The following is a 26345-nucleotide window of genomic DNA, read 5'->3' on the forward strand; positions in this document are numbered from 1 at the left end:
GACTTCTCCTAAAAAATTATATTGTGGACCAAGATCTACCTTGCATACTATGTACATTGAAGTAAGAGTACAATTACATATATAAAAATTTAGGTACATAAAAATAATATTGCATGTACACAAAAGTGACACAAATAGTAGTGAATCTATATCCTCACCGTAGTGAAATTATGCACTTATAGTAATGAATTTTAATGTACTCGCACTAGTAACTTTTCAAAATCAATTTATGTATTTAACTTTAAAGTAATGATTTTATGGATATTTTTTCATTTATTTAAAAATTAAAAAAATCAAAACAAAGTCATTTAAAATGTCACAAATATATATTTTTTTGTTAGACAACGATGTGTTATGAGTAAGTTATAATTATAAGAAAAACCTTTAAACATATACCGTACTTAGACTAATATCTGTTCGCACTGAAGTGGCCCAAAATAACTATCAAAGTGCCGACTATATTGATTTTTTTATATGAGAAGGGAGTTTTGAATGATCGCAATTATAATTTTTTAATGATATATTTTTGTTTTACCAAAAAAGAAGAAAAGAATTAAGAAGTTTAAAAATTTTGAACGGGGTCCACTCCACGATATAACACTACTGAAATTCTCCCTGTACAGGCCTCTTTGGTTAAGTTAAACAAATCTGTTTGAGTATAGGCTAAAGAAAACGACACAATACATTCCACATACTATAAATGGTCTTCTCCGGTCAAAACAACTGTCCGGACGGCAAAATGTCCTCACCGAGCACGACGGCGGCGAATCGGGTCGTAAATTCCTCTCACTCTGCCGCCGGCGCCGCCGCAACTTACACCACCATTCCCATACCAGCATCAGGCGTCGTCCAACGCTCGATACAAAACTTCTACGCCTACTTCAACCGTTGCCGTCCTTGGCCGGAATTCCTCTCAACTGCCAACACGTTCGACCTCCCGGCTTCCACCTCCGACGTCTGGATCCGCCTCCGACGAAATTCCAATTACTTCGCTGTCAACTACTCCATTCTCATCTCCTGCTGCGCCGCCGCGTCGCTTTTAGGCACGCCGATCCTGCTGGCCGTCGTGGTCTTGCTTTTCGCGCTCTGGCTGATCCTATACTTCTTCCGTGAAGATCCGATCGTTGTTTTCGGCAGGCACATTGGCGATCAGCTCGTGATTGCAGTCCTGGTTATCGGTTCGGCTCTGATTCTTTGGATCACGGGAGTCTTGAACAATCTGCTGATTGGCGTTGGAGTTGGGATATCGCTCTCCGCTATTCACGGGATTTTTAGGAACCCGGAAGGGCTCTTCCTCGATGAAGACGACGCCGTTTTAAACGGCTTGGTATCGAATTCGCATGATGGCGGAATCTCTTGAAAGTCCTAACAGTTCGTCCTCTTTGACTTTGAATTGAGATGAGCCGGTGTCCAAAAATCACACATTCTGTGTGAATTAAGGAAATCTGCTTCTGAAGAAGGTTCTGTTTGCTAGTTTGCTTATCATCTATTGGGTGTGGTTTTTTCTGTGTGAATTTCCACTAGTAGGGACTAGGGAGAGCTTGAGATGTAAGTTATTTCGTCGGAAATGAAGCGTTCGTGGTTATTGCTTGCTGAAAGTTGTCGAGTTACAAAATGCACCTGTATTGGAATGTGTTTTAAGATTCAAGCTTTTTCCCAGAATTGGGTGATAGGTTTAATACAAACTGTACTCAATATTGTGACTTGTTCCATGTTTCAAGTAGTGCTCTTGGTAAGTTACCTGTGAAGTTGAGGCACCAACTAATCTAACTGAAAAAGGTTTAATAATTTTGCTTTTTGATACATTAGGTTTTCTCATAATATAGACTAATCCTAAGCCTAGGAACCCTTGCCAGACCAAATTCTAGGTCGGGGAGCCCTAGCTCCACGATGTTGTTGGTGGAAGTCGAACTCTCACCTTACCGGTGGAGTGATAACTTTAGGTCGGTCGTCTACCACTTGAGCTGGCCCTGCGGGGCATGGTTTAATAATTTAATATAGGAGAGAAGCATGCAGCTCTCTCTAGGGTTTAATACGCCACTTTGGAGCAGGATATTAAAATCTAAATATCTTCTGGTGTTTGTAATATGCTCTTTGATGGCACTATAGGGGTTTGACTTAAAAGCTAATATAGCGAAAGGGACTGTAAACTGAAATAAAATGACTACAGAAAGCCACAATCAGTGTTAAAAAAATTGAGCTAGCTTAGTTTGAGACAGTTTGTTCTGATAGATATAACATCATATCCTTAGTAATCTTACTCCTCATCCTGACTAACTTTGCTAATGTTTGTTGAGCAGCTAATGTTTGAGCATGGTTGTGGCCAAGCATCACCGTCCTGATATTTATGCAGCTTCTGCATAGTTCCTCGCTGCTATCGAAGTGTCCTCCTCTCAGCAACAACTCTGCTCTGGTCTCGAGCAGTGTGGCTTTCAACAATGTCACCTCCTGCCACATGTATTCATCCACCCTTTGGTTGGATTGCGGCTTCTTTTTCCAGCAAAGAGAGCCATGATACCAATCCTGTATTTGGGATGCAAATGATCTCTCCACTTCTTCAAGGACATCTGTGCAGCCTTTCAAAAGCTCCAAGGCTATGCGGCATCTTGAGAAAGTTGTGAAAGCATTGATAGCCAAAGGTAGAAATGTATTCCTAATGAAGAGAACCATATCGATTGCCTTGAGCTGGGCTATTGGGGGCTCAGATTTGAACCCAAATACATGGAAAACGCAGGCCCACAGGTGGTCTGAATCAATTTGCAGGTTCCCACTACTTCTTACTCCTTGGAGAGTGGCTTTGACTGCAGCTAACCCGTCTTTTCTTTTTGCAAATATTTGTGTAATGGGATGGAGCTGAATCCAGCATCCAGGCTTCCTATTAGCTCTCCTTGCGAGACCAAACCTAACTAACAGTAAGGCTGCTTCTTCCTCACTCTTCCATTTTTGACATGTTAGACACTGTTTTGTGCAATTAAGGAGGGTACGTTTTATGCAGTTTGTCCAATTCGTGAACCTTTTTCTGGGGGTGGGCATTTTATTTGCTGCAGCAGCTAGTAAGTTGACTGAGATGGGAGCTGGGGCAAGCCAGGACCCAACCTGAAGCATTCTTGTAGCAAGGAAATTCTCTCTAGCAGTCATTTGTTGCAAGATGGTTGCACAAAAAGCCAGTGTTTTCATCAAAAAAGGATTGGTTCTGCAGAACTTTTTATCATCAATGCTCAAACTAGAGTAGCTAGTTATGTCTTCAAGTGGCATTTGGTTCACAGCTTCAAATAGAGTAGATGGAGAAATTGCAAGCTCGGTCAGCAGGGAACCAACTATCCACAATCCAAAACTTGAGCTCTCCAGTTTTTCAACAAATCTCTGAAGAATTTCTACCTCTCTAACCAGGTACTCCTTTATCTGTCTCCCTTGAATCAATATCATTGCATCAGATGCATGCAATGGCTGAATTTTCATGGTATCAAAGTTCATTACTTGGGAAAGCCTTGTTGTGATGATAACATGGGTACCGCCAGTGTTTCTGGGTATTAGATCATGCAAACCTTTTCCATCCCACCACTCCTCTTCTGTCTCTAGATTATCAATAATCAGTAGATAAGGCTTGTCTTGGAACATCTCCCTTTTCACTCTCTTGAATGCTTCAGACTCCTGCTGGTCAAAAGTTCTTATCCTACCTCTTTCCTTCTCTCCATCTGCACTAACATCCAAGCCTAGATTAAGAGACAGTTTCAATACATTCTGTTGAAAATACTGAGCTTCTCCGCATACCCAGAAAACCATCTTGTACCGCTGGCAATATCTATATGCAAATTCCAAAGCAAGCTCTGTCTTTCCTACACCTGGCAATCCATTAATGCATACCACACTGTTCTGAAAGCTCTTATCCTTCTCACTCTTTGATCTTCTGTATTTGGGTCCTTTTAGAGAACTTCCTACCACTGGTTCTACCCAAGTCTCTTTATGTCTTTCCTTGCTTTGATTGTCTGCAAGGCCTTGGGATTGTCCCGGAGTTCCTCCTTTAACATTTGGTATGGGACTTTCGTCCTGAAAAGAATCCCCACAGCCGAAGAATTTTGTCTCAATTTCCAAAATTTCTTTCTCTCTTCCTACAAAATATTTATTTCTTGGAAAGGGAAACTCCTCTAACCCTTCTGTATTCTTATCAGCTACTCTTCTCCCAAGCCTGTCCCTCAAAATCCCTGCTGCTTTTGATATACAGCTTCTCCAATTATCCTTATTTGCCTCCAATTTATGGTCATGGAACTTTAATACTGCATCCAATGAGTCTTCAAATTTCTTGTTTTCAGAATGATGATTTGCAAGACTAGCAACTTCAGTGGCATCCATATCAAAGAACAAGGGAATCAAGCTCTTCTTCTGCGCAAAGAACCTTACTTCTTCCAGGCTCATATGGTTAAAGAGGCTATAATTGGTGATGATCACAACACCAAAGGTTACTGAACAAATAACTCTATCAACAATTTCATGACTTTGGTTATCTGCATACGCTGCTCTGTCTGCAACAAAACAAGCAATTCCTTGAAGCTCAAGCTCTGACTTAACCCACTTACAAAACCTTACTAAATTTGGGTTCCATCCATGGTATCCTATGTACACATCAAAGCTCCTTAATTTGGCATTGGAAGCCGGTGAGATGGTGGCTTTTGCAAATGAAATCCGAGGGACAGGAAATGAAAATAAAATTCGAGGATCTGTATCCTGTCCCAAGACAGGAACACGGGTAATAACCTTGTGCTTTTTGCCTGCAGGTTTACCTGAAAAATCATATCTTTCTAGAGGTGGAGTGTAGGAGGTGCTAGGCACATTGTCCGACTGCGAACCACCATATGATGGTTGTGGGGAGGGATGGAAGAGTGTGGCTAGAACTATCGGTTTTTCTGCTGGCTGATTTGCAACTAAGGTGGCCCTGGGAGAAATATAAGGTGATTGTAATGCTGAGACAAATGCTGAGGATGGAGGAGAGATGAGTGCAGGAGAGTTATTTGGAGACAATTTCATGGAAAATGCTGCAAAGTTCTGAGGTATAGAATCTGTATTTGAAGCAAAAGTATTAATCAGAACCCCCTTACCTGGGTTGTTGCCAGAACTTGGTATCTTGATGGTGAGAGACTTGGTATAAACATATAGATTCTCTTTAGGAGGGTCTATGGCCTGTTTTGCTTCCATAGTAATGCAATGAATGTAGACCTTCTAATGGGTTTTGAACTTTTGATTTTGTGGTTGAATAATGTATATCTTAATAGCTCCGAGGGTGGCTGTCTCAGCAAGGTGAAAAGAAAGGGAGTTCCCATAACATATATGTCTGTAGTGCCCACAACTATTTTGAGCTGACACTCTGACAGGAATCAGGAACACTGGACCTCTCAGCTGGATTCTTGGATTCTTGTGACAAAGGTGGAATCGCCCACCCCAGGCGCCCTCACACTCTGGTTTGACAGGATTGCAAGAGTGGTAAATCATGGTGACTCGAGCCCCCTTATTTGAGAGGTTGCTCTCATACTATCATTGATGAGACTCGATTCTTGATCTCTTATGATAAATTTTACCTCTGTGACTAATTGAGCTGCCCATGCGAAGGTTCAGCTGGATTGTTGAAGTAGAAGGTTCAGCTGGATTGTTGAAGTAATTTGTATTGCAGAGTAATTAAAGTATGGTGGTGACCCAGCAGCACTTATCAACAGAAGGTGAGTGTGAAGGAACAGGAAAAGATTGTTGAAGTAGAAGGTTCAGCTGGATTGTTGAAGTAATTTGTATTGCAGAGTAATTAAAGTATGGTGGTGACCCAGCAGCACTTATCAACAGAAAATTAAAGTATGGTGGTGACCCAGCAGCACTTATCAACAGAAGGTGAGTGTGAAGGAACAGGAAAACAGCACTTATCAACAGAAGGTGAGTGTGAAGGAACAGGAAAAATATCTACGCGTGAAAGTATGTATCATCATCTTCTTCTTCAACTGTGGGTCTCCTTCATTCAGAAACACACCTCCACTTTTCACTGTTGGGAATGGAAGCTGCATTGCAGGTTTACAGTTCAACCTTGAATACAAAATTTCTTTGGTTGATCCATCATTGTTATGATAGTGAAACATCCCAGGAAGAGAAACTAAGTAAAAGAAACTGTCAATCAAAGTCTTGCAATTTGCCTGGATGATTGAAGAAAGAAAAGAGAGCCACCATTTGGCTTTTATTTTTCTCATGCCTCAAAAACCAAATTAGTCTTTTGTTTTTTTGTTTTTTGAAAACAAATTAGTCTTTTGTTATTAGTTTATCTTTTCTGACATTTTGCTTTAATTTTTAACATTTTATTTTTTTTAGATTTAATAAAATTTTAATATAGTCCATAGTTTTTAAATATATAGATTTTTTTAAAGACCAAATTAATTTATATATATAATTAACCATTTATATCAAATTTTCATTAGTAGAATTGAAACGAAAAGGTGTCACTTCAATCATTGTGGAAAATTATCCTGTTTAGTTTATCTCATTCGTATTTTTAATTTTGTAACTCTTTTTTTTTTTTTTCTTTTCCAAGTTTCCATTTGTCAAAAAGCATGGGTCCCACTTGAATTAAAAAAAAATCAAACAGAAATTCATTTGCATTTTCTACTTTTAAAAAATTTGTATTAAGTTGAAAATTCTAAATAAATATTACCCATTTTTCTAATTAACCACATTTTATTTTATTTTAATTTTTTAAAATTTCCACAGACTGTACATAGCACATAGGTGTACAGATCTGACATTACTTGATGTGGTATTAAAATTTCCACCAAGCTTTCATTGTGTACCGTTCTTTGCATTATTTTATTTTCAGAGCTGTGCCCCATTGCTCGCCCTTTTTATTTTATATTTGGTACAGTTGGTAAAATGTGATTGAATCATTAAATTCAAAAAAGTTTCAATTAATCATCCCGACACTAAATAATAATAATAATAATAATAATAATAATAATAAGTAGACACTTTCACAGGCTATCATTCGATGATTTGACCTGACATTGTACATTTGTACATATAAATTATTTTTTTCTTTAGGCATGATGTGGAGACTTACCTATCAAAGTTTTGCCATTTTGCCCTTCAAATTAAATATCATATATAAATAATAATAATAATAATAATTGATGAAGAAATTGGGCTTAGGTTCATTTTTTTTTTGAAAGTAAAGACGAGGTAATTCATTAATCAAGATCCAAGCTCAAAACGTGAGCAATGGAAGGAAAAGGGACAGAGAAGCAGTCTATACGGCCAGACAATGATAAGGATTCCCTAGCTAAACAGTGGGCAACCCTATTCGCGGACCGTTTAGCAAACATAAAGCTTAAGTTAGTAAAACTAGAAGCTATTTTTCTAATGTCATCAAAAATAAGTTCAGAGATGAATCTAAATTGAAGTCATGAAGAATGCCATTAATAGCAATCTGGCAAGTCACTTTCCACATGCAAGTTGTCCAGGTGAAGGCTTTTAATCCACTTCAGGACTTCACGTATGGCAATAGACTCAGCTTCATCAGGTTTAAATAAACCATCCCACGGGAGGCGGCAGGCAGCAACAAAGTGACCTTCCAAATCGCAAAGCACATAGTCGAACCCCATCCTATTGGTGTTGTGATCAAGAGCAGCATCTGTATTGAGTTTAAGCATTCATGAAGGTGGTCTGATCCAGTGAGCATGATCCAGAGACCTGTCAGTTATAGTGGTAACAGTGGACCACTCAAACAAGTAATTTTTAGCATAGTGACAAATGAAAGAAGCCGGAAGGATATTATGATTCCAGATCTTTTCATTTCTGGCATTCCATATCTTCCAACAAACAGAAATTAAAGCACAAATATCATCATCAGATTTTGAGGTGAAAATCTGCTCAAGCCAATCAAGTGTGGAGGTGGAAGTGTGATAGTTGATTCCACCAAGGATGTTCCAGCAGTCCCTTGCAAGAGGGCAACACACAAATAAATGGAAAGAAAACTCCTCCTCAGTGTTGCATAGCTGACATACATTCGGCACTTGAATATTTCTTGTTCTCAAACGGTCGTGAGTAGGCAGAGAATTGGAGCACAACTGCCAAAAGAAAGCCTTAATTTTTGGAGGGAGCATAAATTTCCAGGCTTTCGTCCAAAAGGGAACTTGAGTTGACTGATAATTGCCCATGAGAGATTTGTAACAGCTTTTCACAGTATAAACACCTTTCATATCCTCCATCCAAATCATTTTGTCAGGCATTTTCGAGTCCGGGAGAGCCATCCAAATCATTTTGTCAGGCATTTTCGAGTCCGGGAGAGGGATGCTTTTAATGCTGTCAGGCATTTTCGAGTCCGGGAGAGGGATGCTTTTAATGCTAATCAGATCTTCATGGTTGAACAGGGAGTTAAGTAGAGTGTCATTCCACCTGGGTTCTATGGGGTTAATGAGAGCTGAGACATTGATAATATTCCCATGAGAGGAGTTTGGGGATTGTCATTCTTTGGTAGCCACGGGTCACCCCAAACATTGATAGATGCACCATCACCAACTCTCCATCTGCTTTTTCTTTTGATAGTAATTTGTGTTTCAATAATGCTACACCAAATGAAGGAGGGGTTACTTCCAAGTTGTGCATCCAAAAAATTGCTATTCGCATAGTATTTAGCCTTATAGGTTCTAGCAAGGAGGGAGCTAGGTTGATTAATGAGACGCCAGGTTTATTTACCTAGCAAAGCAATATTGAATTCCCGTATCTTCCTGAAACCCATACCTCCATGCTGCTTTGGAACACATAATCTCTCCCAACTCTTCCACCTGATACCTCTCGCTCTTTCCCTTTCACAGCCCCACCAAAAACTATTCATGATCCTTTCAATTTCCTTATAAAGTTCGATAGGTAGACACTCATGGCAAATGTAGAGATGACCTGTAAAACATTCTTTAGGAGTATCTCGCGCCCAGCTCTAGATAAGAACTTATGAGTCCAGCTTTTGATTCTTCCCACCACTTTGTCTTTAATGAATCACAGAATTTCACGTTTATTTCTCCCAATTAGTGATGGTAAGCCAAGGTAGTTCCCATTAAGATTCCCCTCCCTCATACCCATGATGTTGCAGAATGCATGTCTTGAATTCACATCAGTATTTTTGCTAAAGGTGAGGGTAGATTTGGTGAGATTGATTGTTTGACCCGAGGCAGAAGTAAAGGATTCGATGGAGTTTTTAAGTGTGATTGCTTCATGAGCGGTAGCTTGGCAGAATATATAGCAGTCATCAGCGAAGAAACAGATTTGAAATTGACGGGGCACCTCTAGCAATTGCAATACCATGAATAGAACCCTCCCTTTGACATTTCAGAATCATTAGATGGAAAATTTCCAGAATTAGAATAAAGAGGTATGGTGACATGGGGTCACCTTGTCTTAACCCTCTCCCTGGACTAACAGATCCGATAGCTCTACCCTCAAGAAGGAGTGTATAAGATACTGAAGAGATCATTTCGCGAACCAAACTGACAATGTGATTAGAGAAACCAAGTTTTGAGATAACCATTAGAAGGAAGTCCCAGTTTACCCTGTCAAAGGCTTTACTCATGTCCATTTTGATTCCAACATAACCCATCCTTTCCCTGAGTTTTCCTTTTAAGATAATGGTTGAGTTCGAAAGCTAGCATGATGTTGTCAGAATCCATTGGGCTTAGGTTCATAGAATGATTGAAGTCGAAGTCAGAAGTGGATATGTGGTAGGCGGTAAATTTTGACCTTAACAATGAATATAAGGTACATTTTTAATATATTAAAAATATTTTATTTGTGTATTAAATATATATTATTTAATAATGTATAAAATAATATATTTTTAATATTTAAATAATATACTTTTAGTATATTAAAAATAATTTTTTAATTTATAATACTGTGTGGACTATGAGTAATACATTATTTGTGTAATGAATTTACATTATTTGATAATATACAAAATAATGTACTTCAATACTTAAATAATGTACTTTACATACACAAATAATGTGTTTTTAATATATGAAAATGCATTTATTTTATGATTCACACGGGTGGACTATGATCCATATAATAATGAGTAGTGTTAGGCCTAGGGGACTAAGGAAAGCTGTAGGCTGGGCCTAAGAAGGTTGGGGGAGTTCAAATTAGGCGGTGGAAAGTTTAGGTGTTGGAGTGTAAAGGTTGAGGATAAGAGGTGCAAAGTGCAAAGAGCTAAAAAATTTGGGGGTCTAGACAAGAGAGACTTGTAGTTTGGGGTTAAAGTATAGAGAAGAAATTTTGGGGCCAACAGGTGAAGATTTAGGGAGTTTGGGGTGCAAATGGCAAGGAGGTAAAGAATTTAGAGTCCAAAAGGAAGAAACATAAAATCTAGAGTCTCAAAGTACAAAAGTGAGGAAAGGGGGGGGGGGGGACCTAGGCCTCGTCTGACTAAGCAAGTACCCTATCGACTAGACATGTAGCGCCCTACGTTTGTGTACGATTGGCAATTGTAGGTGCATGCGGGCAGTTGCTGATCACTATGGGTCACATATTGGGAGGGCCACAACTATGCCGCTTGATCACAAGGCCTTTGGCACCTCTTATGATTCTTAGTCAAACAAAAGAGAGCAAACCATTTTCTTCTAATCCCTTGTCGAATTTTTCTTTGGTTAATTATAAGAGATCTAACCGTCTAAACCATTGAACAATGGCATTGAATGGTCATTTTAAGTGGGACTCACAACTAATTTGGAATCAACGTGAATTTAAACTATTCTATGTGAAGAGATGGGTTTTGCATATTTATACATTCAAAATGGATAATGAGTGAGTGAAAATTAATTCCTTAAGTATACCTATAAAGTTGAAAAGATGGAGATTGAAAAAGTCTTGAAGAGAATTTTTTGGTCCACATTGAAGAAGTATGTGGATTTAGACTAATATCAGTATATTTTTACATTTTAAAGGTTGTGAAATATATTGCTAGATGGCTCTTTCTTGCAAGTCACTCACATAGTTAATCGGGTTTCTAGATGGACTCAATTTACTCTTCATGAATCGGATAATGAGTTCATATGAAGCTGAAAATTTTGAATTATAAAAAAAGAGGAAAGTTACATTTTTGGTTATCTAGTTATACCCATGGTTACAGATTTCGTCACTGAATTATATGTATGAGCATTTTTAACCCCTAAATTATGCATGGAGGGGCAACTTTAGTTCTTGAAAGAAGAAATCAACCACTTTATTAAGTGATAAATTTGTGGTAGAAATAACGCTGAAAAATTAAAATCGTCACTTCATGTATAACTTAAGAGTTAAAATAGTTACATATATAAATCAATGACTAAGGGTGCGTTTGGTTCGCACATGGGAATCGGAATGGGTATCAAATACTTGGTAATGGTAATGGGTTTTGGTGAAAGTATTTAACATGTTTGGTAATTGGGTGGAATGAGAATGATTATTAATAGTTGAAGAAGAAAGGAGGAAGGGAGATGAAACCCTTATTTAATGGGGTATTCCAAACCCATAGTAGCATTAACAAAACCTATCAACCAAACACAAACAATCAATTTCATATTCATTCCTTGTGGCTAAACCCACCAACCAAACACACCCTAAGTTTGTATCACTAATATAACTAAAGGACGAAATATACAATTTAAAAAAATAAATAAATAAAAAATTTCTATTTTGGAGCCATTACCCAATCACCCACCATTCCAGCACTTATTCATTCAGCCCTCTTCTGGACTCTCCCACGTGCCAACCAATACCAATCGTCAAAAATATATTTTATTAATTAAAAATTAACATGACAATAATTTTTTTAAAAAGAATTTAATAAATAAATAAAAAGAAAGAAACGAAATTCATTTCCATCAACAGAGATCGCTGATTTGCTGATCTCCTTAAATTTCGAGGGTATAAATTTTCAAATCCACAGAGCTTCTAGGGTTTCTCTATTTCCGCATCTGCAAAATCCACAATAATGAAACAAAAGGTACGATGATCATTACTTTCTGCTTCCTAATGTTCATTTATTTCAGTTTGATTAGCTTCTCTTAAATTAAATTCCAACTGGTTTTGATAGATTCGATACAGTATTGGAGAATACTGATTTCTAACTACTCTATTAAAAAAAAAGAGTTATCAGTTTTAGCGGATTTCAAGATTATGATCAATTAATCCTATGCCGGAATTTCAGTTGCTACTTATTGATCTTGATCTGATTTTGATATTGAATTTCTGAGCTTTCTTCATCTGAGCTGAAAGTTTTGTAATTGTTGTAGTGATGGAATTGGAGAGGGAATGTTCAGCTCTTGAATCTGCGCAGGATAACGAAGCAATAAGCAATATAAATGCTGAAAAGTTGGATACTAATTCGGCTGAACAACAAGTGTCAAATAATGGATGTGGCGTGGCTGAGCAAAAGCAAATGAATGGGAAGGGAAATGAAGCTGTGGAGGAGGCTGGGGATATGCCTCCAGTTGTGGATGTCAATTCTACACCTATACTTTTGAGTACGAAAGGAAAGGGTTTGAGGAAATGGAGGAGGATCAAAAGAGAACCATGGATGGATGGGGATACTAACGTAGACACTAGCAAGATGTTGAAGAGGGGTTTGCCACATTCAGGTAATAATCCAGCGAAACCTGGGAATTTTTCTGCTGGAGTAATGCAGAAAAGTGAGGGATCTAATTCATCTACAGCTGCCTTTGTGAGGAGTCCTGGTCAGCTGCTTGATTGCTTTGGTGGAATTGGTGATACAGGGGCAGTTAATGGACCTGCTTTCATGGCTGGGACGGACTCGGAGAACAGTGAGGGTCAGAGCAGTAGGTCTTCAACTGCAGCTAGTGCCCCAAAAATGCGGTACACCAAACCTGTGGTTGAACATGGACGTGATAAGAGTTGGGTGAGTTTGAGCGGAAATAGTTCAGTTAATTCAGTTCAGCTTGGCCAAAAGGGAAAGAATAAGATGGAATCCAGTAAGAAACCTAGAGGAGAAAGGGACAAAATTGAGATAGAAAACTCTCATTCCAGCATGGAATCCGACTCAAGAAGCTCCAACTTTGTCTTTAGGGGCACTGATTTTGTGGCCAATAATGGGACAAAAGAAGGAAGATCAATGAATTATGATGGAGAGAATAGTGATGAAGCTGAGGACAGTGTACGAAAAGATAGCAGCTACTTCCAGGCTAGTTATAGTAGGGAAAGTAATGGAGGTTTTGGAGATTTCTTGCAGGAGGGTCTAGCTGCAGAAGCGTCTTGGGAGGCAAAAAATGAGAAAAGTGAGAATCATGGCACATCAACAGATTTTGATCCTCTGGCTGAGTCTATCTTCACACTCCAGACTGCTCAGGAAGCACTTGAAAAAGGTGAGGTTTCCATCACATTATTGATTTTATGCAATAATTATGTAGTTATTACCAGCATTGGCGATACATAGGGCATTCTTTCTGTTTTTGTTTGTTCAATCAAGTGGTATGTTTATCTAATTGCTGTGTGCCAACTGGTATGGTATTAGATTTATTCATAAAGAGGAATTCTTTTTGGTAGTTGTTTGTGTTTACAACTTGGAGTCAGGACCGGTTGGATATTGATAGAAGTGAACTTGATAAATGGGTTTATTCTCAAGTATTAAGACTGAAAGAGTTTCAAATAGAAACTCTACTGTGAACATAAAGTCTACCTAATCCTTACATCTTGTGGAGCTGCCTGTTTTTGCGTAGTGCCATTTATTTACGCATCTGTTTCTTAGCCTTATGTTTAGAACATTTTAGGCTTGCAGTTATAAACATAAAATATTGTTTTGGTGCTTTGATGGCTTGCTGAATCTATTTGCTAGATTTCTACAGATTAATTCACATAATTCCATATCTATATTTATTGAAGCTTGCTGTGATGTCACAAATGTTTGCTTTGGGTTGTAAATTTAGATGTTTCTACTGACGTATGAGAAAGTGAACCATGAATTCGTGATATAAAATTTGACACAAATGGAGCAACAGTTTAAATTCTCTCTGTCCTTGCAAATTGCAACATGATTATGGTTTCTGATCAAAGTGATGGTTTTCTGCATGTTATTCAGTTCTGTTTAGTTATAAGAACTTGATCTCTTTGCAGAGGTTGAAAAATTTAAAGCACTGGGAATGGATGATGTTCTCTTTGATGATCCACTTGGGAATGGCAGTAGACCGTCGGAGTTCACTTCAGATGATCTAAATGACCATGGACCAAGCACATCTGATCAGTGGCAATCTGGTGATAGTGTGCACTGTTCTTTTGACTCCCAGATATCTGAAGTGATTAGCTTGAAACAGATTGTGAAACTTTCTGAAAGCAAGCTTGTAGAGGCAAGAACCATGCTTAAGTTGAAAGAAGCTAAAATCTCTGAGCTCGAAGCCATTATAAGCAACAGCTCAAGGAATGAGGCTGGAAGCATAGAAACTGAGCTTGAGAGCCTTTTTAAGCAGAAACTTGAAGCTGAGGTTGAGTTCTTGGTAATATCAAAGGCAGTCAGAAATCAAAAAACTTCTGCACAAATTAGCCTCTTAGAAGATCAGAAGGCTCTAGCTAAAACCCAAGCAGAAATGGCAAACAAAAATGGATGTGCTCCAAAAAAGGCCGCTCTACCCAACTGTGACGATGAGAGGTCGCAGAATTACAGTGAAAATATCATCGCCACAGCTGATGATGACGAAACTGTAAAGCTACCGAAGGAGGTTTTTAAGTACACATGGTGTTTCTTTTTGCAGCTGGTATTACTGGTTCTTGTTGTTGGACTGTTTTTGTTGCAGCTATCTCCTCATCAAGCTGAGGTCATACCCACATAGTTATTTGCAGGCAGTATTAGAGCTTCGGTTTTTCTTCCCTACCTTCTGTACACTGTTCATCTCAGCATTAAGCAATCTTGAGCATCAGTTGCGTAGTTTCTTTGAGATGTTTATAGACAATAGATAGATCGATAGACCGATCAACCATATTTCGTGTCTTCTCATTCTGATATTATCTCATCCTGTATTTGTATAATATACTACTGTTCACTTTCTTCATTGTTGAATTAAATTTTTAAGATGGAATATCATTCATTGCATGATGCCACATCTTTGCTTATTCATTGCAAGTTATAATGTGTTCAATGATGTCATTACCAAACTGTGCCATTATTAAATTCTTCTTTATATTTAAATAATTTTATATTATGTAGTCATGTTAGTAGGAGAAATGAGTTAATATTCAATTTGATAGCTCGACTATTAGGATTTTACCACTTTGATTCTCGACTGCTAAAGTTGTTCAATCTAGTTCTATCTGTGCAATTTTTATCTAAAATGTTCCCTCAAGTATTAGGATTTTATAATTTTGGTTCTTGATTATCAAAGTTGCTCAATTTAGTCCCTAATTATGCAATTCATTGATTAAATCAACTAATTCTTCTTTGTTTACTTTCTTTATTATTCTTTACTTATTTTTAAATTTGAGTTTTTTTGTGTTTAATACTCCGTAGTACATATTGTAGTTTCTAAATATATAAATTTTGTATATTAATACTAAATTTTATAACTAAATTTTATATTATGAAAATTTTAATTAAAAATAATTTTATATATTTTTAGAGTGTATATAAAAATGAAAATTGGATGGGAGGAGTAAGTAATTAATTAATACTCCTGTCATATTTACTATTCATTGGTCAAACTAACACTTCAGCTTATTTTCTTTAGTAATTTTTTAGTATTTTTAAATTTAATTTTTTGTGTTTAATAGTGCTTTTAATGTAATTTTTAAATATATAAATTTTATATATTAATGCTAAACTTAATAATATGAAAAATTGGATTAAAAATTACTTTCAAACCAATCAACCATTTTGGGACGGAGGTAGTATCGGTTAATTTTGGAGACAAATGAATATGGAAGCTTTTGCATTACAATATAATGAAAATAAAATACAAGAGCTGAACAACAACAGCAATGGATATTCCAAAAGATCAGCCAAAGAACTTTGGGTCATAACCATTGCTAGAGGTAGCAAGGACGTAGTAAGCGATTATGTGGCCGATGGATCCCCAGGCAAGAACATCAACAATGTTGAAACCCACTGGATCATTCGATTTCAGAAGACTCACATATTCCTTAGCTCTGGTATCCCCGGCCTCAAAGTGCGACACCCCATTCTGCTCCGGCAATCCCTGCTTCGCCACGTTTTCCCTCTGGAAGTTGAAGAAAACGAACCTTCCCAAGAACAACGACAGGCCCGTGCTCAGGCTGATCACTAGCTGAGGGTTCAGCTCGGCTTTGATGCTACAATTGAGCTTCTTCTTGATGATGGGTTTGCAGGAGAAGATGGCGGCGGGCTTGAAGGAGGAGAGGTCTGTGGGCTTGTTGAGGGGCCTCAGGCCTTGGAAGGTCGGCGCGGATAGCAGAGCGGAAGCCATGGATGGAATTGAATTACTGGATGGGAGAATCGAAGAAGGTAGGGATTGGATTTGGTTTGGTTATACTCTGGGAAAAGGTGTGGAAAGAAATGGAGGAGGGTTTTGAGGAGGGGATTGAGGGAGAAAAGATTTTGGATAATGAGGTGGCTTTGCTTTATTGGGTGATTGTGGATTACAGATTCTCCATCAATTGGTCCTTTATTGTATTAGATAAGAGTATAATATCTCTCTCTCAAATTTTGTCCATTTTTCTCCATCGGTGTAATCTAATTTTCACTAATATTTTTTCTTAGAAAATGACTGAATACACCCACGAACTTTACCCGAGAAGTTAATTGAGCCCTGAATTTTTGAAAGTTACAATTACGTACATAAGTTGATTTAGTGCATCAAGACTCAAATACATGTTAGTGACCTATAATAACATGTTACTAGATTGTCCGGCCATGTTCCCGTGGCGAAAATCAACGACGACGACCAATACGTCGCCAGATAATGGTTGGTCACCATGTCTGTGACGGAGAAGGCAACCAAACTTGGTCGCCTTCTTTGAGAAGGCGACCAACCCTTCTCCAGCGACGTGTTGGTCCCCGTCTTCGATTTTCGCCACCAGAACACCGTTGGACAACTTAGTGACCTGTTATTACTGGCAACTAACATGTATTTAGGCCTTGATGCACTGAATCAACATGTTTATGTACTTAATTGCAACTTTCAAAAGTTTAAGGGTCTAATTGACCTCTAAGATAATGTTTAAGGGTGTATTTGACCCTTTTTTTTCTTTTAAAGTTGATCTGTGATTTTGAAACTACTAGTATTTAATTCACGGGTTCTTAAAATCTTTCTAATGTATAATTTAAGGATAATGGTCAAATAGATATTCCAACTATATACCAACATGCAATTAGATCATTGAACTAGAAAAATTAATAAGTTGAACACTTAAATTTGTTAAAACTATGCAATTAACATATTTGGCCCTAATAGCATGTTATACTCAAGTCACCCGCCATGCAAGATGCAAAGTAAGATGCGCTAGTGTTGGAGGTTTCAAACCAGTCTTAAGGACTAGGAAGATAAGTTGGTTGGACACTTAACTTGATAGCAACAAGGCTCTATTGGTCATTAATCTTCTTGGTTTGGGCTGATGGTTCTTTGCTAGCTAGAATCTTCGGATAATGCCTGCCCAATTTCCTGTAAATCAAAGTAGTATGATCTGAACGAGTCTCTTAAGTTCGTCAAAGTGCATCTAAACTCCATGGGCCCAAATATATGGTTGCCAACTTGCCATTGCACAAACCCAAAATCAAAGGTTGAATTGGCACAGTGCATTTTAATTCCATGAGCCCAATTTGGTGCCTGGATATTTCATGAGCCCAAAAAAACAAAATCATTTGATCACACAAGATAAAGCAGTAGTTATGCAATGGATCCGGGTCCAACTTGCAAGGTGGATCCAGATTCATGTTCACAGTTTTATAACTCCACGGTCACAAATTCATAACTCCATATTCACAGCTTCATAATTTCAGGTTTACAATTTTATAATTTCATACTCACAATTTCATAGCTCTACGTTTACAATTTCATAACTATATGTTCACAATTTTATAACTCTATGTTAAACCGTATACCACAATTTTTAAATTTATATAACAAAATTGTGAGTATAAAATTCAAAAATTGTGAATATTAAGTAATGTAATTTTTTATATTTAGATCTAAAAGTGTAAATATGAAGTTCTAAAATTATGAATATATAATTCTAAATTTGTGAACATAGACCCAGGTCCATAACATAATTTGCCAAGATAAAGTTGACCAAGTGCCTGAATATTCCATTTTGCCACGAGTCCAGAATTAACGCAAGTGAATTTAAAAAAAAGTGCAATGACAACCAAACTCTTGGCCTATCATTTGATAACTGTGTGAAGAAATAAGTGAATCAAAACCCAATCGTATCTCATGCAAAATTCCAGCCGCATAGGTGAATCCCATTACTGCAAAACTCAATCATATTTGCAATATGACTCTAGACTTCCAATTCAACTCTAACTATAACACTCCCTAATGATGCACTATAAATAGGGGTTTCAACACAACCACATTCACACCAATCAACGAAACAAAGCATTACTTCAGCTGTTTTCAAAAAAAAAAAAAAAAAAAGAAAAAGGAAGAGCACTTCAGCTAAGGTAAATCTCTACTTACTTTCTCTCTCCCTAGCTAACTGTTTCAGATGGCCCCAGCCCCCACTTATCACTTTCATTTAACAAAATAACTCTACCATGCCTCTAACAACATATATTACATACGTGTTTTTCAAAAAAAAAAATATATATATTACATACGTAGTATAGGTTATATATGTTTCTACTTTTTTTTTTCTTTCTTTCTTTTTGTCTTTTATATATATTTTTTTAAATTTCCTTTTCTTCTCTGTTTCGTTTTTCGTTTGTTTTTTTAATTTTTGTTTTACTTTGTTTTTTCCTTGTTTCGTTTGTTTTTTTTTTCTTTTTTTTTTAATAACAATATTAATTGCTATTTTATTTTTCCTAATAATAATGATAATACTAACTTTAATTATTATCATCATTACTATTTTTTTTGCAGTGATTTTTCTCGACTTCGACATAATCTCAACACAGTTTAAAATGGTGCGATTCCAAGATCAACAGTTCGATGGACAAAGGAACTTGGTGATATCTGCGACCATAAAGTCACATTTGTAGTTAATCCATCCCTTGTACCATATTCGCAGCCAAAGCTCGCGGTGTCATATCATGAACGCAATTAGACGCAATTAGACTCTTGAGTATGACCTTCCACCGTCCCCGTCCAAGGTGTGGACCTTGCAGCCAGGATTGAAACACGAGCCTAAATCAGGTGGGGTAAGGACATTGATTTTGAAGGTGAGTTCACTTACACACAAGGATATTGGGAATGGGTTGAAGATGCATTTAACTTCTTCAGCAAACCTATAAAGGATGGCATGATATACGACGCTGTGTTCGCTTCATTATTCACATATGATCGCAACATCAACATCGTCCAAGCTTTTTGCGAAGCATGGTACCCACGAACCAACACGCTGATTACCTCCTTTAGCGAGATGTCTATATCACTTCGAGATTTGTACATACTCGGTGGGTTGCCATTGTCTAGGGATATTTACGATGAGCGCATTCCAAATGCCTTGGATTTGGTCAAGGGCTCACAAGGGCTCACACAAATGTTGTGCATGCTTATTCAAGGCATTCTACCCTTTCGAATTAACAAGAAGATGACACCACCTATACCTTAGGGGTGGAGACGCTTGAACATATGTGGTGTCATCTTCTTGTTGATTCAAATGGTATAATGCCTTGAATACGCACGCACAACATTTGTGTGTGCCCTTGGCCAAATCCAAGGCATTTGGAATGCGCTCATTGTAAATATCCCCAAACAATGGCAACCCTCCGAGTATGTACAAATCTCGAAGTGATATAGACATCTCGCTAGAGGAGGTAATCACCGTGTTGGTTCGTGGGCACCATGCTTCGCAAAAGGCTTGGACGATGTTGATGTTGCGATCATATGTGAATAATGACGCGAACACAGCGTCGTATATCATGCCATCCTTTGGTTCACGGAATGTTAGATTACCTTAGTAAATGTTAGATTACTGAGAATGTTAGATTCATGTTTGGTAAAAACTTAAGCATGTAATATAAACCTATTTGGTTGATGAGTTGTTTTTTATGTTATAATGGTTATTTTACCTTAATAACCTCAAATTACAAATCACCTTGCAAACATAGAAATATGCCAAACCGCTACAATATAATGTTATTTGTTTTCCAAATTTATGTTTTCTCTTGTCTAGTCCTCTTTTATAAAAATAAAATAAGGTTCACAATAGCAAATAAATACTCCGTAGCATTTTGGCAATAAGTGTAAGTTTCATAACAAAGGACTCATATAGTACCATATTTTCTATACATATATTGCTACCTATACTAAACTAAAAATATATTACCTAAGGAAAGGAAGGGTAAATTTTGTAAAATGGCGAGGGAATGTTATGTTACCTAAGGAAAGGAGGGGCATCACATTCCCTCAAAATTAAAGAAAAAGCTAGGATGTGTGACGGTGCAAATGAAAGCCGAAGGAGGAGGCGGGGCACTAGCCACCCCGATAATAACAAGTATTATTTTTCTATCCCGTTTAATATTATTATACCCAATTTATGGTGAACCCGGTCCCGATAAAACCATCAAGATGCATAGTGCATAATTGGTGCTATGCAAATAGAGCAGGAAGCTCCACATTATAGAGGAGTCCAGGCTCCCTTGAAAATAAAATTAACAATGTCAAATATGTATATCTCTAATCTTGATCTATTTTTTTTCTTTTTAAAATAAGAATTAAAACAAACTAATACTCCGTAATATTAAAAACTAATAATTGATTATAAAAAATTTTAATGTACATAAAATATAAATTAAAAATAATGGATACAAATAATATTATCTCATAATCTAAAAAAATACAAAAATTTTAAAAATTGGATATAGATTGTATTATACTATTATCTTTTTTTTTTAGATTAATTATCTTATTTAAAAAAAATAGTATGAAAAATTACAATTAAATGGGTTTAATAGCAATAAGTTAAAAAATCAATTTTAACTTATTGGACCATGAGAGTGTACACTCGGTAATAGCTCGCAAATCACAGAAGGGAGATTAACTGTATTAAGAAGACTCCTTGTGAGTTGTGACGAGCTCGACTCGCTTAGTCACCCCTTTCGGACTACATGATTCTACTTTATTAGTAATTACTAGTTTTATACGCGCATTGCACGTATGGGTTAATGTCCAATGTTTATATTTAAATAAATATTTGAAAGTATATCAATGCAATATTATATAGGAGAAGTTTATACCTGGGTAATTGAATGTCGAATTTTTTTATTTAAATATCTAACTCAAAGTATACGAATCCAAGATAATATAGAAAATTCATTATAATTATTACTAAAATAAATGTTTGCAACATTGTAAAATCGATAGTCTAAATATTTGGTCTAAAAATGATAGTCTAAATAAATACTACTTTTCATTTGAATTTTTTATTCTTAATTCTCTTTTGAGTAACATTGTTATTGTCTTCATCTTTACTATTTGATCTATTCCTTTTTGTTGGTAGTGTGTTATTTGCAATTCGGTTATTGTTGGTAGCATAGATGACAACGTCATGCAATGAGATTATGATATAGGAGATATGGACTTTCCTTTAGGTGTTCTGCTTGGGGTTCATTTGGTTCAACTATTATTGTTGAATGAGTTACTGTGGATAAAGAAATCCCTAGTTTAAGAAAGAAGATTAAATAAATTAATAAAAATTTGAAAATTTAAAATATTATATATTCCAAAGATATTAAAATGTAGTTTCTCGCTTCAATTTGATGGGTAATGGGTTATTTGAGTACTTTCATTGTCAACAAATCCCCCAAGTAGTTAATATGATTGGTTTCAAACTATTCTTTTTTATTTTTTTTTCATGGTATTAAAGAAATACATATGTATCATTTTTTGGTATAACTACTAATTTATTGAATTAAATAAGAGTAAAATAGAGCGATTCCGCTTCAATTTGTTGGGTTATTATTTGAGTACTCTCTTTGTCAACCAATCCCCAAGTAGTTAATATAATTAGTTTCAAATTATTTTTAAAAAAATTTTCATAGTATTAATAAAATACTTGGTAAATAAATATATAACATTATTTTGTACTATAACTTTGATATTTAATTACAAGATATTGTAAAAATAAGATAATGGACAATGTAATTAATATCAATTGATAAATTTGAATGTAAAGAATCTTTGAATGAGAGAAAATAAAGACAATATAACTAATGAAATTATTTCTCTTATTTAATTTAATTTTTTGATAATGAATATTTTTTTCAAATAAAGGTATTGTAGACACATAATTCTAAATTAAAGAAATACATATGTATCATTTTTTGTTATAGCTACTAATTTATTTAATTTAATAAGAGTAAATAGAGTGAGAAACTTAATTATGTCAAATTTGATTGAGATGAGGTTCGAACCAAAGATCTTTCTTATAGAAATTAATGGGTAAGTTAAAAGTTAACGGAATATTAACGGAGAAGAGAATATTTAACGGAAAACTTAACGGATAATCATAAAAGTAAGGTTAAATTAGGTAATCTCTATTAATAATATTAATCTGAATTATCTTAGCCATCTATTTGATTAAATAATTCATCTGAACCATCCATTTGATTACCGCCATTTTTTCTACCCATTTTAGGCCTAACTCTCTTTGGCTCTTATTAGTATAGCAGATATAGATTATAGATGACACTAATGTTTTCGTATTTAATTTAATTGTTAATCATAGGTAAGCAAAAATCTTGAACCCTTACCCTAAAATAAAATACACAGAAAGAGGATACAAGAATGAAGCAGATGGTAAAGGACCAAAGAATTAAAGATCAATAAACAAACAAATCTTTCTGAATATTTGCACCGTCTTAAACAATAATGTCATCAAAAGAATTTTGTCTTCCAAGATTTTAAATACACACATTTCGTGTAATATAAATATGCATTAAGCTCTACTGTTGAAAAATACAAGAATACCAGCCTCACAGATTTAAACATTTCAGTATAATACAGCTTCAGATAAACCGGGCTAACAAAACTAAGAATATTGCAGCAAAGACTAGCATGGAAGATGGTTTACAGTTGATATAAGTGCCACTGTGATCATTAGACAACTCTGATGGCGATAGTGCAGGGCACTCGAGGCCTTTCTTATCTCCTTTACACTCGTTGGCGAAGAGACCGGGTGGGTACTTGCCATAGAGGTTGATGTAGCTGAACATCGTGGAAGCGCAATCGTTTGTCAGGTCATTCAAGTACTCCGCATAAGGACAAGCAAATTGTGTGAAAGCCCCGCAACATTGCTTGGGGGGGTATTGTGGTCCTTTGCATTGGCTGGTGATCACGGTGTAGTTCTGAAACTCAAAGTTGATTGGGCATGCTGCATATTAAACAGTGAGCAATTTATCCATTCAGAATCTCGGAATGTGGACAGTAGTGCATATGACAGGAACGGAAACACTATCGGTTTTTGGATAAAACCTTTATCCAGAAAGGAAAATGGTGGCACAAAATTTCCAAACCTTAAACTTAGTTGCTTTGTACTTGACCAAGACAACATTAGCACAATATCCTAATCCTTTATAGCCTTGATCCCAATATAGTTGTGTCAGTTAGACAGGTTTTAGTTCTTTAAAGAAAAAATGGAAAATGGCAAGATAAGAGCTCATCCCAAAAGACTAGTCCAATTTGGTAGAACCTCACAAAATTAAGTACCACTCTCTATTCTCTTGTGGCGCTAATGTACGAACATATCACATCAGGCGTCAGGACTAATTTTGCCACAATCTTATTTCAGGAACTAAAGTAACTCTTTTCCCTCAATTGGAGAACCAAAACTGCCATTTTCCCAAGGAAAAAAAAAACCACAAAGAGAAAATCATAATCATAAATCATGGCATGGCATTTAAGGAGTTTGATGCACAAGGCCTGTCTGAGACCAGTCAGATGACTAAACAGCTACAAAAGAGCCACACACTTGAGATAAATATCATATCAATTATCAAACAGATTTAAACATTCAACCACTTTAAAGCCTTTCAATTCTCTCCTCTGGGAAAGAACACATTAGATTTGAACTTCATAATGGCCTGGGGATCATAAATCATAAAGATCGGGAAAGAAATGAAGTACCTTTCTTAGCCTGAAGGAGATTTCTCCCAGTGGAGGATTGAGAAACAAAAACACCATCTGCATCATAAACACATCAAATTACCAAACAAATAAACTAAACCAATCAGGTAAAAAAAGGAAATTGTAGCAGATCAAAGAAGGAAACTTTACCCAAAACCCACACACAATTTGCAAAAAAGAAAAGAAATATACTCAAGTTTATCAAGAAAAACTACAAGAAAATAGTTATATATATATATATATATATGTGTGTGTGTGTGTATGTATGTATGTATATGGGCAAAAACTTGTGTGAGACCGTCTCACCGTGAAACGGGTCGGGTCAAGATGCAAATGTAATACTTATACGCACAAATGTCATACATATATGCTCAAATGTAATACTAATCAGGAATAAAATTTTTGTTACTTATAACGGTAAATGTAATACTTAGGGAAAATACAATACTTATACATTTCGATTTAAAAGTATTACATTTTTCCTCAAAAGTATTATATTTTTCCTTATAAGTAAGGGGCACTTCTCAACATTACTTATTATGAAAAATGTTTTACTTTTTCTCTTATATTGTATTTCTGATTAGTATTACATTTGAGCATATAAGTATGACATTTACACATATAAGTATGACATTTGCATGTTACTTTGATCCGACCCGACCCGTCTCACGAATAAGGATCCGTGAGACGGTCTCACACAAGTGTGTATATATACATATATACATATTTATGTATATACATATATATATATATGTATACATATATATATATATATGTATGTATACATACATACATATATATATATATATATATATATACACACACAATTAAATGGGTTTAATAGCAATAAGTTAAAAATCAATTTTAATTAATTGGACTTAATAGCAAATAAATACAAATTAATTGGACCATGAGGGTGTACACTGGGTAATAGCTCGCAAATCACAAAAGGAGGTTAACCATATTAAGAAGACCCCTTGTGACGAGCTCGACCCACTTAGTCACCCCTTTCGGGACTACATGATTCTACTTTATTAGTAATTAGATGACACTAATGCTTTCCTATTTAATTTAATTGTTAATCATAGGTAAGCAAAAATCTTGAACCCTGACCCTGAAATAAAATACACAGAAAGAGGATACAAGAATGAAGCAAATGGTAAAGGACTAAAGAATTAAAGATAAATCAGCAAACAAATTGTACTGAATATTTGCAATGTCTTAAACAGGGAAAACCAGGAGATCCTTCTATGTATCACCAAATGTTACCTTCTTTGAGTACACTCCATTCTTTTCATCTGACTCTACAGGGGTTGTGGATCCTTTTCCTGATGTCCTATCAGTTCCCTCATTTGAAGGAGGGATAGAAATACCATTATCTCCTGGTGTCCTACCTCCCAATACATCGCAAACCCACACTGTTTCTCCTTTCCAGTTCACCTATCATCGTCAGTCAAAATTACCACCAACCACTACTGCTACAAACATTAAACCTGTTGATTCATATCTTGAGCTGGCTCTTCCCTCGGTCCGGTTCTTGCTCCTATCTCCAGTACTCCCATTGCTAGTCGAGTGGGTAACAGGTCTACTCGCAATCCCTACCGTATATACAATTTTGTCTCTTATCATCGATTTTCCCCTGTTTATCATCTGTTTCTGTTCCTAAATCGGTTAAGGAGGCTCTTTCCCATCCTGGTTGGCAACAAGCTATGATAGATGAAATGGTTGCTTTGCATTCCTCGGGAACTTGGGACTTGGTTCCATTACCGCCTGGCAAAACGGTTGTTGGTTGTCAATGGGTCTACAATGTCAAAATTGGACCTGATGGACAGATAGATAGAGTCAAAGCTCGACTCGTGGCCAAAGGGTATACTCAAGTGTTTGGCGTTGATTACACTGATACATTCTCTCCTGTGGCCAAGATCTCTTCCATCAGAATCTTTCTATCTATTGCTGCTATACATCATTGGCCTCTATACCAGTTAGACATCAAGAATGCATTTTTACATGGGGATCTAAAAGAGGAAGTATATATGGAGCAACCTCTTGGTTTTGTTGCTCAAGAAGGGAGGGAAGGGGGGGGGGGGGGGGGGG

General features: G+C 36.3%; 7 protein-coding genes across 12 annotated transcripts in view; 2 read left to right on the top strand and 5 right to left on the bottom strand.

Moving 5' to 3' along the window:
• The first annotated feature begins 643 nt into the window (after nucleotides 1–643).
• Nucleotides 644–6302, top strand: LOC116009947 (PRA1 family protein G2). 6 transcript variants are annotated; one of them, XM_031249158.1, is made up of 5 exons: nucleotides 644–1732; nucleotides 2301–2912; nucleotides 2996–3390; nucleotides 4311–5708; nucleotides 5914–6302. In XM_031249158.1, exon 1 carries the CDS (start codon nucleotides 701–703, stop codon nucleotides 1358–1360), a length of 660 nt encoding a protein of 219 aa, XP_031105018.1. In that variant the 5' UTR covers nucleotides 644–700; the 3' UTR covers nucleotides 1361–1732; nucleotides 2301–2912; nucleotides 2996–3390; nucleotides 4311–5708; nucleotides 5914–6302. The 6 variants fall into 6 exon arrangements, with proteins under 6 accessions (XP_031105018.1, XP_031105021.1, XP_031105020.1 ...); XM_031249161.1 differs by lacking the exon at nucleotides 5914–6302 and having other exon boundaries at nucleotides 4311–5511; nucleotides 5602–5731; XM_031249160.1 differs by lacking the exon at nucleotides 5914–6302 and having other exon boundaries at nucleotides 4311–5511; nucleotides 5608–5731.
• Nucleotides 1623–5198, bottom strand: LOC116009946. Its single transcript, XM_031249157.1, has 2 exons — nucleotides 2289–5198; nucleotides 1623–1732 (listed from the first exon to the last, which is right to left on the bottom strand). The coding sequence occupies exons 1-2, from the start codon at nucleotides 5188–5190 to the stop codon at nucleotides 1692–1694; spliced, it is 2943 nt and encodes a 980-aa protein (XP_031105017.1). The 5' UTR covers nucleotides 5191–5198; the 3' UTR covers nucleotides 1623–1691.
• Nucleotides 6303–7670: 1368 nt separating the features above from the next.
• Nucleotides 7671–8854, bottom strand: LOC116010736. Its single transcript, XM_031250250.1, has 2 exons — nucleotides 8716–8854; nucleotides 7671–8440 (listed from the first exon to the last, which is right to left on the bottom strand). The coding sequence occupies exons 1-2, from the start codon at nucleotides 8852–8854 to the stop codon at nucleotides 7671–7673; spliced, it is 909 nt and encodes a 302-aa protein (XP_031106110.1).
• Nucleotides 8855–9012: 158 nt separating this feature from the next.
• Nucleotides 9013–9610, bottom strand: LOC116010737. Its single transcript, XM_031250251.1, has 2 exons — nucleotides 9406–9610; nucleotides 9013–9332 (listed from the first exon to the last, which is right to left on the bottom strand). Exons 1-2 carry the CDS (start codon nucleotides 9608–9610, stop codon nucleotides 9013–9015), a joined length of 525 nt encoding a protein of 174 aa, XP_031106111.1.
• A 2249-nt stretch (nucleotides 9611–11859) lies between these two features.
• LOC116010540 (WPP domain-interacting protein 1-like) lies at nucleotides 11860–15096 on the top strand. Its single transcript, XM_031249999.1, has 3 exons — nucleotides 11860–11995; nucleotides 12285–13370; nucleotides 14119–15096. Exons 2-3 carry the CDS (start codon nucleotides 12287–12289, stop codon nucleotides 14826–14828), a joined length of 1794 nt encoding a protein of 597 aa, XP_031105859.1. The 5' UTR covers nucleotides 11860–11995; nucleotides 12285–12286; the 3' UTR covers nucleotides 14829–15096.
• Nucleotides 15097–15877: 781 nt separating this feature from the next.
• LOC116006273 (photosystem I reaction center subunit V, chloroplastic) lies at nucleotides 15878–16535 on the bottom strand. Its single transcript, XM_031246581.1, has one exon. It carries the CDS (start codon nucleotides 16431–16433, stop codon nucleotides 15987–15989), a length of 447 nt encoding a protein of 148 aa, XP_031102441.1. The 5' UTR covers nucleotides 16434–16535; the 3' UTR covers nucleotides 15878–15986.
• A 6406-nt stretch (nucleotides 16536–22941) lies between these two features.
• Nucleotides 22942–26345, bottom strand: part of LOC116010381 (GPI-anchored protein LLG1-like) — a 7875-nt gene continuing 4471 nt past the window's right edge. Inside the window, exons 4-5 of the mRNA XM_031249766.1 lie at nucleotides 24252–24308; nucleotides 22942–23499 (exon numbers count right to left, since the gene is read on the bottom strand). Of these exons, the coding sequence (XP_031105626.1) occupies nucleotides 23135–23499; nucleotides 24252–24308 (422 nt within the window). The 3' untranslated portion in view covers nucleotides 22942–23134. The remainder of the gene's footprint in view (nucleotides 23500–24251; nucleotides 24309–26345) is intronic.

The sequence above is a fragment of the Ipomoea triloba genome, chromosome 2, assembly GCF_003576645.1.
Source record: "Ipomoea triloba cultivar NCNSP0323 chromosome 2, ASM357664v1".
Classification (NCBI taxonomy): domain Eukaryota; kingdom Viridiplantae; phylum Streptophyta; class Magnoliopsida; order Solanales; family Convolvulaceae; genus Ipomoea; species Ipomoea triloba.

Coding starts and splice junctions, on each gene's coding strand:
- LOC116009947 (XM_031249158.1), top strand. CDS start 701: ATGGTCTTCTCCGGTCAAAACAACTGTCCGGACGGCAAAATGTCCTCA.
- LOC116009946 (XM_031249157.1), bottom strand. CDS start 5,190: ATGGAAGCAAAACAGGCCATAGACCCTCCTAAAGAGAATCTATATGTT. Junction 1,733..2,288: donor AACATTAGCTGCTCAACAAA/CATTAGCAAAGT, acceptor CAGGTAACTTAC/CAAGAGCACTACTTGAAACA.
- LOC116010736 (XM_031250250.1), bottom strand. CDS start 8,854: ATGAATAGTTTTTGGTGGGGCTGTGAAAGGGAAAGAGCGAGAGGTATC. Junction 8,441..8,715: donor ATTCAATATTGCTTTGCTAG/GTAAATAAACCT, acceptor TCAATGTCTCAG/CTCTCATTAACCCCATAGAA.
- LOC116010737 (XM_031250251.1), bottom strand. CDS start 9,610: ATGGGTTATGTTGGAATCAAAATGGACATGAGTAAAGCCTTTGACAGG. Junction 9,333..9,405: donor AGGGAGAGGGTTAAGACAAG/GTGACCCCATGT, acceptor GAAATGTCAAAG/GGAGGGTTCTATTCATGGTA.
- LOC116010540 (XM_031249999.1), top strand. CDS start 12,287: ATGGAATTGGAGAGGGAATGTTCAGCTCTTGAATCTGCGCAGGATAAC. Junction 13,371..14,118: donor TCAGGAAGCACTTGAAAAAG/GTGAGGTTTCCA, acceptor ATCTCTTTGCAG/AGGTTGAAAAATTTAAAGCA.
- LOC116006273 (XM_031246581.1), bottom strand. CDS start 16,433: ATGGCTTCCGCTCTGCTATCCGCGCCGACCTTCCAAGGCCTGAGGCCC.